Source organism: Embiotoca jacksoni, unplaced genomic scaffold (genome assembly GCF_022577435.1).
Source record: "Embiotoca jacksoni isolate LCO1_2020_lvr unplaced genomic scaffold, fEmbJac1.0.p SCAF_22, whole genome shotgun sequence".
Lineage (NCBI taxonomy): Eukaryota > Metazoa > Chordata > Actinopteri > Embiotocidae > Embiotoca > Embiotoca jacksoni.
In genome coordinates this window covers 7,218,036-7,233,220 of record NW_027185363.1, presented here as the reverse complement: position 1 = coordinate 7,233,220, position 15,185 = coordinate 7,218,036, and the positions used below count along the sequence as shown (strand labels likewise).

The following is a 15,185-nucleotide window of genomic DNA, read 5'->3' as shown; positions in this document are numbered from 1 at the left end:
TCAATCACAGGGGGCTGACCTGATTAGATTAGACTGAAATGAGCATGAGAGGGTAAAAACCTCCTGTTCTAGCAATGCCAGCCATGAATAACAGCATCAAACCTCTAGAAATCAAACATTTCACCTTTGTACTCTGAAGGCCAACAACACTATTTTCTACCTAATTGTGATCCCTATGAGAATACTACAACGACACCGTTGCCTATTAGTACTGACATTATATTGGAAATAGTTGTCTGTGTTTCAGAGCACAGTGTGAAAGTTTGCAGAGCTCTCCGCTCTCCTCAGGTGAGACAATTACTATACGGGGGTGGGGTGGGGGGGGTGGGGGGGGGTTGCCTGTATGTTACCACATTAAATGAAAGCCGAGAAGTATGCGGAAGAAGGAGGAGGGCAAATATTACAAGGAGGTGACACGTAAAAGGGTACAGACGGCCGCCGAAGGGCTTGTTTGGAGCCCGTTTATGAGTCACGGGCTATTAATCGTATTGTTTACAGTATTGTAGTAGCTACTGGCTTCTAGCAGCCCGAGGGAAAGACACATAGATGAGCCAGGCTCCTCTTGCAGGCTGAGGCTGCGGTAAACACACAGGGAGAACCACACAACGCGGATGCCCACGAAAATCCTGTCCTGCACACCGCTGGTTATATCAGCGCTTTTTAATTTACCAGCAAATGTAAAAACCTTAACAAGTAGGTGTAATTTATGAGGGAAATGCCTTTACACTCTGTAGTGGTGAGTATGTGAGTAATGAACAAGGTAAAATGTAGTAAAACTCCCTGGTTCCTGCCGCTCCCCTGCCGGTAGAGTTGATTTGTCTCCGTATTTGGGGGCCTCAAGTTGAAAGATTCATCCGTCACCCACAGGGTTCTTCCTATGTGTCTTCCTCAATCTTGTTTCCACTGCTGGAAGACCCACCCACGCTCTTAAAACACCCAGGCACATAACACATTACACACACACCAGGGACTCTAACGCATTCTCCACTTGAACCCGAAAGCTGGCATCTGATGTTGATAACTTACATCACTTAACAGAACACAAAGAGGAGACACATTTTGCTTCCTGTTATCCAGCGGTTGTTGAGAAATTATATTCTAAACTTGTTTAGGCCACGAATGCCAGAACAGTGCGTGTCGATAATCAACCTAAACACAAGGAAAACAGCAGACCAGCTTGTAAAAGTCACCAACAGGAAGCAATGAAAAAAAAGTCATATCTTTTATCTGAAGCCTTCTGATTAGCTTTTTATCTGCAATCATCGAGTAGTGCGCAACGGGTACTTTTTTAGAAATATGGCTCCATGTTAAGAATTCCTCTGAGCACTTTATCGAAAACAACTGCCTCTCCACTAAAAACACACCGGACGAGGTACTTTCACTTCAACCTGGGGAGAGATTTTCGAAGGCTTTAGGACTCGCGGACTGTCTTCCCGATATTGCGGGAACTCGAGTGTGAAATAAAAGTAAATGGGCAGACTGGAGCAGGCGACATATATCTTCGTTTCTCTGAAGGCGAGGGGACAGAGCGCGGACGAAAGCGAGCAATGTACACACAACACGGCAGGGCCCCTGATACAGAAAATACTCTACTTCAGCACTTTTCGTCTGCGAATCAATGAGCCCTGCAGCAGACCATCTCTCTCCTGCGCGCTCCTACACCTGGTTTAAATACACACATTGCTTTTAAATATTTAAAAAGCAAACAATTTTTGTATGAACTCATTCTGTGACCTTTCCTAAGTATGTTTACTGATACTCATTAAAGTTTTAAAGGCTGTACAATAAAAGACAACACAGTGGCTTTCTAATATATTTTTTTTCTCTCTTCGAAGTCCGGCTGCTGACCATATGGGCAATTTTTTTGGGTGTGATTTTCATCTCTTGCTTTCATTTTTATATATATATATATATATATATTTAATTCAGAAGAAGAAAAAAAAAACACAGACCAACCTGGATCTATATGATTACACTTAATTGGAGAACAACAGTGATCATCATCTCTGTAATTACATGCTGGAGCAAACCAGGGGAAATAAATGTATATCGTTTGAAAATATAAATAAACACAAAAAAAGAACACATTACATTAATTAACTGAAATTGTTTTAATTTATGTATTTTATCTGCACTGCAGTTGCTTTTCGTAAAAGGCCAATTCATTTATAAATTAATGTTATTTGTAGTCTATACATTTATAATATGCAATTTGCTTTTGAAAAGTATCACAGAATTACTATTACTATTACTAATATTAATATTATTATAATTTGATCATTTGACCCACAAACTGCTGACACTTATTTGAAATGTATTTGCCGATACAGTCGAAATACAGAAAACCCTACTTGATAACTGATCTGTATTGGTATAGTCAATCTGCAGATCAGACTGATGGACACAGTAAACGGGCCCTGGCTTCAGATCATCTATTCTGCACCATCGAGGAGGGCCGGGTCTGTCCGGGCTTGCAGCAGGTGACGGGGGCTCTACGGCCCTCTGACCTCAATTCCATTTGTCCTCATGCCAAAGAAATAAATTCCGGTGAAGGGGAATGACATTTCAGCCAGTGATAACCACGCTCACGCGCAAACACACGCACACGCACACGCACACACACACGCACACGCACACACACACACACACACATCAAAAGCACTCAGCACAGGAAGCAGCTGTTAACTATTCTAAAAACCGTCATGTAACATCAATATCCATCACCTTAAGAGACCCTGGGTGATCAACCTGATACAGGCAGTCATCTCTCTGAGCCATCTCTCATCTCCCATGTTTGAGAGACAAGAATAAAACAGCCGAAGAGTGGAATAGCAACCTGCTGGCCAGAAATAGCAGTGGCCAAGGACAAGATGAACTAATGCTGCTGCTGCTGCTGCTGCTGCTGCTGCTGCTGCTGCTGCTGCTGCACAGGCCAGCCACCTCGGGCCAGACTCTGCTCTCAACACATGGTGATGGACTAGCATAACAGTAAAAGGAAACAACAAATGAACTTTAAAAGGCTATTAGCGCTGCCAATAAAACAAAGTCAACATAAGGGACTATACCATCTGTTGGGAAGATGGATGAAGCCTATAGGCGCGCTCCAAACTTCAGTGAATGTCGAACCAAATTGAGACACCAAAGTAAAGCTAATAGGTGCATAAAATGCCTTCATTGAGGCAGTGGAAATAAACTTACTTCAGTGTTAATGGTTTTAAACTACTTTAAAGTTGAAGTGTAATCTGTGGTGAAAATGTCCGCATCCATTCACACAAGACTGTTGGAAATGTTTGGAAGATGCTGGAAAGACTTTAAATTGTTAAATTTAAATCTTTACAACAAACACGACTATATGTGAAATGAAGCACTTTCTCTCTGCCAGGTCATCTAAATGTTGTGACTGTCTCCTAGTTCAGACCTGTGGGTGGTGAGTCCACATCTTTCACTCCAAGGGAGGATGATTAAGTAACAGATTAGTGATTCTGCCGTGGCCTCTGTCCTCCGGCTGCTAAGATGCAGAAACTCTAGTAGTTTGTAGTTTATTATGAGCTTTTTTCAATAACATATTATTCAATGCTTGTGGCTAAATACATTTTCCTGGAGTCCTGTGTTTTTTTTCCTCGATACGATTTTATATAATCACAACCATGTACGATTGCAGAATACATGTTCCTGCTCAAAATGTTTTTACCTTTTCTGATTCAGGTTTGATCTCATGCCGGGAAGTACAAATACGATTTCTCAAAATAATCCTCTGACAATAAATAAGCAAAGAAAGGGAAATAAAATGCATTCTCCAAATAAGACAGGTTAAAGAAATACAATTTGTAAATAAAACTGAAACCTAAAATAATACAGAAATAGTCCAAACTTCTAGCTGCCAGCTACTATATGGAGATGATCAAGTGCAGAGTCAAAAAGCAACTGGGCTTAAAACTTGAACAATCAGCTCACTACAAAAAAAATATCAAGTCAGGCTGAATTTGGTGCAGGGCAGAGGAACAGAGTTACTAAACTCAACACGTGAACTCGCTTAATTTCTTAAATCAGAAAATTAAAAGATACCTTCAATACTATTCAGTGGGCATTTCATCCATAGCCAAGCCTCCTGGCAAATAGTCTGTCTTATTTTGCTAGAAAACTAAATGGTCCTCATTATGGATCAGCAGCAGACACTTTAGCGAGTTAATTTCTTAATGTAGAAATATGGCATATGGAAACTAGCCCTTGTTCCTGACTACAGAAAAAAGCTGTGGGCTGGTTGTAATAAAGTTACAAACTGCTTTATTTATTTCTTAAACTTTTACACTGGTTTGTGGAAGAGAGGTAGCAAATGATTTTAGATCTGTTGTTTGATCACGTCAGTCTTTTCTGTGTGTCCTTTGTTACCGGGGAAGATGAGTATTCATGTTTGTTGTGTTAGCTGTTATGTTTAACATCATGTACTGTAATCCTTGCACAACATACACATAGTGTTGTCAGCAACACTTTCAATATATTTCTCCATGTTTTACAGGAAAGCTGCAATACTGCCACACCCACAACTCCAATAGAGTGGAGCATTTTCTATCTCACTATTATGAGGGTTGCCTCCTACTGCAGCCACCTTTGCGGAGTGTAAGGTCTACAGACACAGCTTGTATAATAAATGCGATTCTGCTACTTGAACAGTTCTACCGAGTACAGAATAGGTGAGAAAAAAGATGTGCATTTGACTGATTATCATGAGTTTGGATTTTTGTTACCGAGAGACTGCATCGTAAGACTCTCTGCATCAGGGCTAAATCTTTCAAGACAAAATCAGAAACTCCCCAAGAAACAATCCCTTTTCTCACCTTACTCATTATCAATGAATGTCATGTGTGGAAAGTAGAAATGTCCAAGGATTCTGAAGTAAATATAAATCTTGACTTTACTGAGAACATTAAGCAGACGCGTATCGTGATCCTGAGGATACTGCCTCCACAGATTCCACTTAAACGTGCCTTTACTCCTCGTAGACACCAGATAAGCGCGCCAGCTTGCAGCGGCAGCCAAGTGTCACATACCTGGGGTTTCCTCGTAGGGCAGCATGATGCAAGGCGTTGAACCCGTTGTTGTTGGTGATGGTGACGTCAGCGCCGGCCTCCAGCAGCACTGACAACATGTCATCTCTCTTCTTGCTAATGGCATCATGCAGAGGTGTGTCCCCTTCTGAATCCTAGAGGGACAACCTTGTGTTACTTACAACTCTTTAAACTAATTCATGTTTAGTGAACACTACACCATCATATCATGCTTCCAAAACATGTCATTTACAATCAATGAATAGCAGACGCTCTATTTTTGACAGTGCTGTTTTATATATAGTCATTCTAAATTGCTTCTCTTGTATTTTTTTCAATAGGTAAATAAGTGAAAGTGATAAGATACCTGGAGGCTGGGGTGGCAGCCGAAGTCCAGCAGGGTTTTAACCACCTGTAGATGGCCCTTGTTGACGGCTATGTGTAGTGGAGTCTGCCTCCGCTTGTTCCTTGCGTTCAAGTCGGCCCCACCTCTCTGCAGCACCTCAATCACGGAGCCCTCATCTCCAAAGGCTGCGTGGTGCACTGCCCGGTCTCCGTCTTTGTCCTGTGTACAGAGACACAGCCAATTAATGTTAAACCTATGAGTGGATTTTACACCTTTGCTGTGAAATGCCATATAAATTAGATGAGGAAGAACATACGAGTTAAAATATACCAACCTCAGCCTCCAGGTCCACGTTGTGCTTGAGGAGCAGCTTGAGGACATCGACGTGCCCATTCTGACTGGCTGCCTGCATAGCAGTGTGTCCAGCACACTGCCCGTTCACCTGCACACACATCGAGAGCCAGTCAGAACATGGCTACTTGTCAATGCCAGGTTTTATGAGTAGATCTGCATCTACTGAATCAGTTGTTAGGAGAGAAGCGATTGCTGAGCGCGTGCTTAAGCGTATGAGTGTGTCGATGTGCATGCACGGCTCTGTGTGCATGTTTCATCACCAACTGCAGCACAGCAAAAACTGAGAGCATAAATATTAATGTGGGCTCCTTTGGGAGTCTCGAGACGTCTCTTGTCCTGGCAGTCGGATCACTTGGCCAGGCTTAGTGTGCTCGGCTTTAAGCAAATAATTCCACTGAAAGGCAACAGGGCATCTGGCCAGCTTTCACCGATGACACACACAGACACACACACACACACACACACACACACACACACACACACACACACACACACACACAGACAGACACAGACACACACAGAGTCTTTCTCTGAGTGAAGACAGTATTGCAGACTTGACGTAACCATTTCTAATAACCTCTGCAAGGCAACGATTTTATGTCCTGTGGCAAACGGGTGTTTTCTCTGTCCTGCAGCCTGTGTCAGAACAACCGACAACCATGTGGGGTTTGTAGAGCTCCACTTGATTCCGAGAGCGAATCAGGGCCCGTGCTGCAGTGCACACCAGCGCTCCTTGGTGCCTCCTCTGGGCCCAGCCTTAATGCTTTTCAGATTGAGAGAGGTGCAGTGGTGGGAGGATCTTAGAGACCTTTCCTGGGAGACTCTCAGCTTCCTCAATACACTGAGAGAAGCGCAGAGCACAGCCAGGGGTTTTCAAGCTCCAATTATAAAGCTACTCAGATCTTCTGTGGATGTTTAAGGGTAAAAATCATTTGGTCTTCTTAAAAAACGAATCTAGAAATCCAGCAGTTGTTTATCCCAAAATGCTGGAGCACTTACATCCACGTCAGGTCTCTTCAGAATGTCCTCCACTTTGGCCAGGTCCCCGTTGGCTGCTGCCTTGACCAGCTCCTCATTGATGTCTCCAGATTCTTGTGTCTCGAAAAGTTTCTTCAGCAACTGAGAGAGACGCTCTGGCCAAACAAAGGGGGAAACCTCAGAGATTGATTGCATGTAGGTGCCAGAAAACAGAGAGCAGTGAGGACAAAGAATTAAAATGATACTCTCTCTGTGTCACTAGTTCATGTTCACACATACCTCCAGAGGCATTGCTGACAGCAGAGCCAGAGGGGGCGATCTTGGTGACAGCGGCGGGGTTGTACGTCCAAGAAGTCCCACAGACCTCGACCTTCAGGTCACTGTCGGAATAGATTTGCTGCACACGGCCCACCTTGCCAAGGGTCTGTTCATAAATATTGGGACGAACTCATTAGTATATGCAGGGTTTTTGGGTCTATGTGCTGTGTAACACAGTCTGTAAGTGGCAGAGGACAAATGGGGAGAGACTGGGAGGAAGAGGAGGTGGGCGGTACGGATAAAGTGGAGAAAACATCAACTAAACAAAGCAATTATCCTACAAGGAGCAGAAACTAAGCTCATTGCAAAAATAAAAAAAAGGGACAGGAAATATAATCTTGTGCTGTGTTCTTGTTATTCAGAGGACAATCACTCGCCCAACAAAGAAGATGGATGTAAACGAAACAGAGCCTTCTACTTGCTGAGACTATTCCTCATCTATAAAGGCAATATGGGAGGACAGAGCATAATGCTTTCCAATTTTGAAATATAGCATCTCGATCCTGGCTATACGGGAAAGAGGCACTTTGAGTGTGTTGAGCCGGGTCTGGTGCTGTCCTGGAGGATGTCATCAATAACAGCGACTGCTGCAGTAGAAGCAGCAGCAGGCGGCAAACAGCCATGGTTAGTGATCAAAGCTACAACCCATCTCAGGGTTTTAAGGCTCATTAGCTGCTGAGGGGGGCCAGTTTGGCAGGGACAAGTGGCATATTGGAGTAGACTGGCGTTACATAACCCACGGCAATGCTGGGCAGCAATGAATAAACTTCATAATATGGGAAGAATAAAAGTCGTGTCAAAACAGCAAAAGACTGATTTAAGGGGAGGAACTGTGTCGCTGCATGTTGACATTGATGTCAAATCCTGTAATACTTTATGTCGTTCACACAACTTTAGAGACACAGTTTCATGAGATGTTGTACTTCATCGATAAATCCAATTATTCAACACACATTTTCTGAAAACAAAATAGTTACATATTCATATTCACATACATAGGGCTGATTGTGAGCATGGTCAAATGTGCACAAATCAGCGTGAACACCTATTAAAACTCTTACAGGCAGCATGGCCTCAGCCCACTCTCCATGGCCTCTTTGTAGCAGCTTGATGCGGTCGATGTCGTAGCAGATCTGGACCAGGTCTCCCACTAGGAACTGCGAGCTGCCTCCCTCTGCACCGGCTGCAACTTCACCACTGCGCACCACATTGGCCTTCGTCAGCACTGCGGGGTTGAACGTCCATCTGGGGATACAGGAATTGATGTATTCAAGCAACACAGACTAACTTACAATTCATAAGCACTGATAGCTGACCGAGTATAGATCTTATGAAAAAAATTATACAAAAGAAAAAAAGAGCATTGTTTAGAAAATGCATCAGTAATAGGAGACATCCCAGGGTGGTCCTCAGTAGAGGGGCATATTTTAATATAACATATTTATATAGAATTGATCCAAATCCTATCCTTTCTGTACTGATGTTCACTGTGTGAAGTCTGCTGCTGTGCTTCTCTTCAGAATGACCGCCGGTCTCTTTATTGCGAGTGTTTCCCTTCACATGTGAGTGAATGATTGTGAAAAATGTTGGCAGAATTTGCTCACCTTCTGATCGTTAAAACAAATCTGCCATATCTTGTCCACAAAATGCTCAGCTTTAGCCGTGGGGAACACTGAACAAAGTTAACGAGTTAATATAACACCCACAGCCAGCAGCAGTTCATATCATCCATCACTGATGTTAATTCTATGAGTAACTTAACAACAGACCAAAATACAACTCGGCTGATGTTGGCTTTGCAACTTTGCTTGCTCTCTGTACGTTGTATTCTGTGCTCAGAATTGATCTTTATATTGCCTATAAAGTGAAAAAAGCATCAGTGTAACACTGAGTGCTTCTGTACTTCCAACAATCAAAGCAGTGTGATATGTCTTCTCTCTAGCAGATTGCATGGTATCAGTTTCAGGAGTCACAATCTTCTGGGTTAATGTTCCTCATCAACTTATTACTTTTGAACCAGGTCCTTTAAGTGGCTTGTGAAATATAAGGCGTGTTAAATTTAAATGGCTTTCACATTCTATCCATGTGTTGGATACATATTCTAAAAACATTTAGGTAATTATAAGTCTTGGATTGGTCCCACCAGATGCACATATTAAAGGACTTAAAAGGGCCCAAGAACAACTTGAACAAGACATATCTATGATCAGTTTTTATGAATACTAAAAGCAGCCTGATAATTAGCCACTAAGGTGCTAAGATTAAGAGGCATTTTTCCATTATCAGAAAATCCACTAATTATATATTTTATTACAAATTGACCCAAATATTTTTTTTGAGTCTCTTCTCTTGAGTGTTATAAACCATAATTATATCTTCGAATGAAGATGCACGGAGAGGTGTTTTGCCATTTTTGACTGACCTGAGGTGAAAAGGGTTATATAAAACTCCACGCATCACGTGGTGATGAAATGATCACGTGGTGATGAAATGATTACGTTTCATTAGGAGATAATATGAGTGAGTCTATAAAAGGACTCACCTGTTCCCACTTGGGTACTGAACCACAATGTCATGATCCTCATCGATGCCGCACACTGTGCCGGTGGTGGTGAGGGTCTCAAACATGCCGTCAGTCCATCCCCCATGGCCGTGTTGGAGCGACTGAACGATCTCGAGATCCAGATCAATGTTGACCAGGTCTCCGATCTGAAGACCGCCTGGATTTCTGTTCCCATTCTGCTCACCTGCGAGATAAAGGTAACGAATGGTTTGTCAATAATATAATTGCATTTATAAAAGTGTTTCACAGCAAGATTTAGAGTCTGCAGGTGACTTTAAACAGGAAAGGACATTTCAGATAAAGAATTATTACACTGTCCGACGCTGCACTGCATTACTACCTGTACTATATATAGTAATGTTAAATGTTAATGACAAAATCAAAACTAATGAGGGGCCTCAGCTGTAGTATTAAATCCAGAGATTTATTCCTGTAATATTTGCAACACTGTAACTGCATGACATGAGTCTGTACCTGGATTTGGTAGCCAGGTGACTATGCAGTGCTGACATCTAGTGGCCAAACAGACTCAACTACAAGTAAAACTCCCCTAATGCCCTTGAATTCACTGCACCACAACGATAGGTGAGAGAATTGGTGCAATAATGACGATAGACACAGATCACGGCCTTACTTACCTAAAACAGGACAGTGGTCTCTGTAAAACGAGCCTCCTTTGGCATCCTGGACACATTTCAGATCCGACTGAAAGGAGAAAATAAAAGAGGGAAAGGGTGAGATAATTACCAAAGGTAATTCCATTAGAAGGGCATGATCATGAATAATGAAACTGAGAATTTACACACTTCAGCTGCAGTGGCATAGGAGTTGCCTAGAATACCAACAATATCAGTGCCCTCAGGGTAAGGCAGGACAATGAAACACTATACTGCTACAGAGAGAAAGCGTCATATCATTTGTGATGAGTCAGATTCGCAACCACTGTGGCAGAGTTAGAGGGCAGAGATGATCATAAGGCGGAGCAAACACTCCTCTGAACACTAAAGTCCTGACTACAACAAGTCTCAACAGATTAATAACTCATGTCTATCACACTGTAGGACATGTTAGATCTCAAGGTACTTTGCACACAAAGCAAACGTTACAAAAAGAGGAAAGGTTGCGGCCTCTCGAGCTGCATTCGGAACGTGCACTGAGCTGCAGTTCCTGCAGGATTTGCCCACTGTCTTAATAAAAAACAAAGCCAAAATAAAACAGTCAAGATGGGGGGTCTAATCCATGATTGACTTAATCCAGAGGCAGATGCCATCCACCTTCCTTTCAGCCTATTAGAATAACAAAGGACAAATCTGTTAGACAACTGAGACGCCCGATTGGCCCCTTTCGTAAAAAGGCAAGGGCAGTCTCCACCAATGGAGGAAAAGCTTTTCATGTGGGACTCGTGTGTAGCCGTGCCCACAACAGCCCCAACAGAATGGCCCCCTCCTCTAAAGTTGACCTCCATGTTCACTCTCTCCCCCGAAAAAAGCAGAAGGAACAGATTGCCTTTATCATGCAGATACCTTCCCCTTCCAGCTGCCCGCACAATGCTGCCTTCCTCATACTGGCTGCATGGCTCTCACAAAGGCCTGGCAGCCAAAGAAAGAGCCTGAGCGCAACGGTCGAAGACAAAAGCCACCTGACAGCTGATCCTTTGTGCGAGTTGAGTAAGTGACTGAGCGCGAGGGCCAGTTTGCTCACCATTCCCTCGAAGCCAACTCTGTACAGGTTCTTGGCCCCGTTGTCCCACAGTACGTAGGCAGCGCTGTGAGGGCTGGCCGCGCTCCAGTCCTGGATCTCTGTCACCTGTGGAGGCGGAGGAGGGATCAGATGAGGAACAGAAGGACACACTGAAAGCAAAGTGTTTCAAATTGTTAATCAAAATATTAGGAAAATTAAAAGTTTCTGCCTACTATATGTGAAAATAAAACATTGATCAGAAGGGGACTGTTTTCTCAGTGGGAGATTTCAAACAGGTGTTTTTCATCTTCCTGAGACATTACAGTGATCTTAGAGACACTATTTTATTGATCCCTGTTGGGAAATTATCATTTCACCGGCTGCATTCAAATGAAAGGTCAGAGTGAAGCTTGAACTATTGAATAGCAACCCTGGAGCCTAGTAAGCATCCAGAGCCACACACGAAGACAAGATTTTTGCTCACACAAGAGTTGAACGTGAGATTCTCACAAGGGTGAAGTGTCAAGTTTCAACATTATATTTAGGTTTTATCCAAAATGGCGGTAGGTTACGCGTGTGACAGGAGAGAGCAAAACACATTGGCAAGTCGATGTAGCAAATCTATACAGTGTTATGTCAGATGCTCTACATGTTTCACAATGTCTCGAATTCAAGTAAAGATTAATCCCTTAAACACTGAGAAATAATAAGAGTGGGACTAATCGAGAGCAAATGTTATTAAGTTTTGATTCATGGGATCACAATTAGAATTTGTTTTAGTCCTCCCTGCAATGGATTCTTACAGTCAACACTAAACCTTTTATTGTTTTCCTTTTTGTTCACCAGTTAATCTCTGAGGATGTTTTAATTAAAATTTGTTCAGCAGTTACTGTTTGTTTGCAAAGAAAACAAAACAAGACAAATGCAAGCCGAGTTCAGCCAAATCGCAGACGGAGCCTTTGGGAGAAGTTGTTTATGAGAACAAGAACATTTTACGTGACCTTCTGTCCAAAAATGTTACTACATTTTTGTTTTCTTCCCCAAAACAAAAGTTTCAGAGGACTCTTCTTCCCTACTGACAGGCATTAAGTTGTCTTTCCATCAGACCCCAGGTTTGTGTAACAGATGGTGTTCTCTCTCCATCACAAGCAGCACGTTACTTTCACAACGCTGAGAAAGTGTCAAGAGAAGAGCTGCAGTGGAGTAAATGAATTCTTTAATTAAAAGCTGTGCCCTAAGTAAATACAGAACTCTAACGTAAGATTATTTTCAGGCCCCTTCCAGAGCTAATTGATTAATGGGCCTTAGGAGGTAATATTCATGCTAACCTAACAGAACATCTAAGCTGCAGGACCTGTAATAGTGGTTTTCTGGAGAGTGTATTGCTTACAGCATCATAAAACAGTAATGAGATATGCCATTAAATAACACAGCAAAATGAAGTCTTAAATTGCCTGGGGGGGGCTCTTAAATTGAATACTCAGGGGTCTGGATCAGCGTCAAAATACAAGCACTTTACGGCACGGTTACAGTATAAATCTAAATAGAAGGTGCTAAACAAATGCACCCTCATCAGACATTGTATTACTTTCTAATGATGTATTTAGGCCTTGAATAACCTGCAGCCAGAGGTCTGTTTATAGCCACAGCGAAGATGAATAGGAATCAACAAAATTAAAGCAAAGAAAAAAAAAGGGGGGCTTCAGTGAAGCGTTCCACAAGCTCTTATTACTATTCCCATGTCGAACGCCTGACAAGCAAACTGGAGGCTAAAGTTGTTTTTTGGAGAAACAAATCATGTTTCTCATTTACTAGTCGGGTATATACAGGCCTCCCTTTTCACTTTAAAAGCCCCTTTTTCACTGCTGGTACCGGCACAGCTCGACTCTACTTGCTCCTTTCCATTGGGCTTGAGAGGTGGATGACACCTGGTGCTATTTTTGGTATCGCTTCCGCTGCGGTTCCAAGTGAGCTGAGACGATACTACGAGTTGATGTGAAAATACTGCAGGCCTCCGATTGGTCAGATTCGTACCAATCACTGCGTCCCTGCATGCGCCGCACGGACATCCTGCACAAACCGGCTATTGTCAGTCCCTCCAGGAAATCTCGCGATCCCAATAATTAACGCAGATTCAAGCAAACTCGGTAATATTTGCGGGAGCTTGCAATCTTTTTTTAAATCCCGTGATTGTTTCCGCAGAAAATGTCGTTAGCAGAAGCTGTGCTGAAAGTATTGGGGCATGAAGTAAGTAACTCGCTTTATTAACACCAATAAATGCGCATTTACAGTCAGTACGGCTCTCCTCCTCTCATCTCCTCACCGAAACAAACTCCGTGGACCGGAGGAAACCGGAATAAGCGGAAACAATGGAAGTCGCCGGATTTGCAGAAAATGTGGCCTTCACAATAAAGTTTTCTGATGAAATGTTTATTATCAATGGAATTAATTACATATTACCGCATGCTACAGAATATTTATACACGCGTCAAGTTGTAAGAGACTGCACTTTGTTTTTGTGAAAACAGTAGGCCTGTGTTGAATTCACATCAATTAAACAGCCTCTAAATCTCTTATTTTGATGGCTGATGTCGTTGTTTCCATATTACAGTCACAGACTGTCTGTTCTGTAAAGCTGTGTCACTTTGCTGATTTATTTTTGTAACTTTTAGCCTCATGGTTCTCTAAGTATAATAAATAAATAAATAAAAAGATAATAACTCAAATATTTCTGTGATGTGTAGCATGATTATCATCACAGGCAGTGATTACATATTTATTCCTTTATCAGGTAGTGCTTAAAACCCCTTTTTCTACATCCCTCAATTTTACACCAAAAAACAAATTACGTCGCAGTTTTTGAGAAAATGGAGCATTTTTGATCGCAACAATTACAAAAAACTCCGCAAAATCCTGGAGGGACTGTATTATTAATTCGCCAAGCTTCTATAGCAGCAGCAATATTTATTTATTTGTATTCACTGGACTGCTCCATTAATGGCAACCAGCAAAACCACACTGTGGTAAATTGAGATGGTGTCTGGTGATCAATGAAAGGATCCGGGAAGTGTGTGCATGGTGGTGACAATGATGTCACCGCAGGTTCATGCACATTGAGGGAGTACTATCTGCAGTGGAAAAGGAAATCCAGAAAAAGTACCTGGTCACACAAAAACGAGCAGAGTCGAGTAGAGAAGAGCCGCAATGGAAAAGGGGCTAAGGACCACAGTACAATCAGCTTCATCACAGCTGATGAATTCCTCCTTCATCGCTGTATCTTATATGAAAAGGTGGGATGGCCCTCCATAGCTGACAAAAGAGCTGTATTGTGTATTATTTATCTATAAGGCTTTATTGGAAGAAATGCCTCATGAGTACTGCTCTCTGGTCACACGCTACTCTAACATTTGCTTTACCATATGTTCAAATTGAACTTCAAAGAAAAGGTTTCAGCTAATATTCTTCTTACAAACAGAATGAGCTGCAAAGAACGATTATCTCTATTCACCCGTAGATCTCAAAAGGCTAAACTGTAATTGCTTTTTGGAATGAACAAATGTAGCACGTGTGAGCAATTTCTCTGTCTATCTATACTTCATATGTAGATGTTCATTTTTCCTGTCCTCCCCTTGTTTAAGTAAAAAAAAAAAAAAAAAGTTTAGAAAATATTTTTCAAAATCCTTATGTCGACAAAAAAAGTCCACCTCTTAACAATATGAGGGTTACACGTGTTTCTATACAGAAATCTATTTATGGATTATTTGCAATAAATGTCTGTTTAATAGAGATATTCTTTTTAATCAAAAATAATGCAAAAACTTTACTGTCAACAGTCACTTTTTTCTAATTTTGCTTTTCTTTTATAAATTTGTTGGACTGAGCCACAAGAAAAGAACGAGTC

General features: G+C 42.0%; 1 protein-coding gene across 7 annotated transcripts in view; it reads right to left on the bottom strand.

Moving 5' to 3' along the window:
• The window catches only part of mib1 (MIB E3 ubiquitin protein ligase 1), a 58,355-nt gene that overhangs the window by 36,172 nt on the left and 6,998 nt on the right, over positions 1 to 15,185 (bottom strand). For all 7 annotated transcript variants that reach the window (XR_011178690.1, XM_069157640.1, XM_069157641.1 and 4 more), the window contains exons 4-12: positions 11,306 to 11,410; positions 10,243 to 10,309; positions 9,584 to 9,788; positions 8,103 to 8,286; positions 7,003 to 7,147; positions 6,745 to 6,878; positions 5,726 to 5,833; positions 5,413 to 5,610; positions 5,049 to 5,200 (exon numbers count right to left, since the gene is read on the bottom strand). Coding sequence is in view for 6 of the 7 variants with exons in the window: in XM_069157640.1 (XP_069013741.1) it covers positions 5,049 to 5,200; positions 5,413 to 5,610; positions 5,726 to 5,833; positions 6,745 to 6,878; positions 7,003 to 7,147; positions 8,103 to 8,286; positions 9,584 to 9,788; positions 10,243 to 10,309; positions 11,306 to 11,410 (1,298 nt within the window). In the remaining variant the exon portion in view is untranslated. The remainder of the gene's footprint in view (positions 1 to 5,048; positions 5,201 to 5,412; positions 5,611 to 5,725; positions 5,834 to 6,744; positions 6,879 to 7,002; positions 7,148 to 8,102; positions 8,287 to 9,583; positions 9,789 to 10,242; positions 10,310 to 11,305; positions 11,411 to 15,185) is intronic.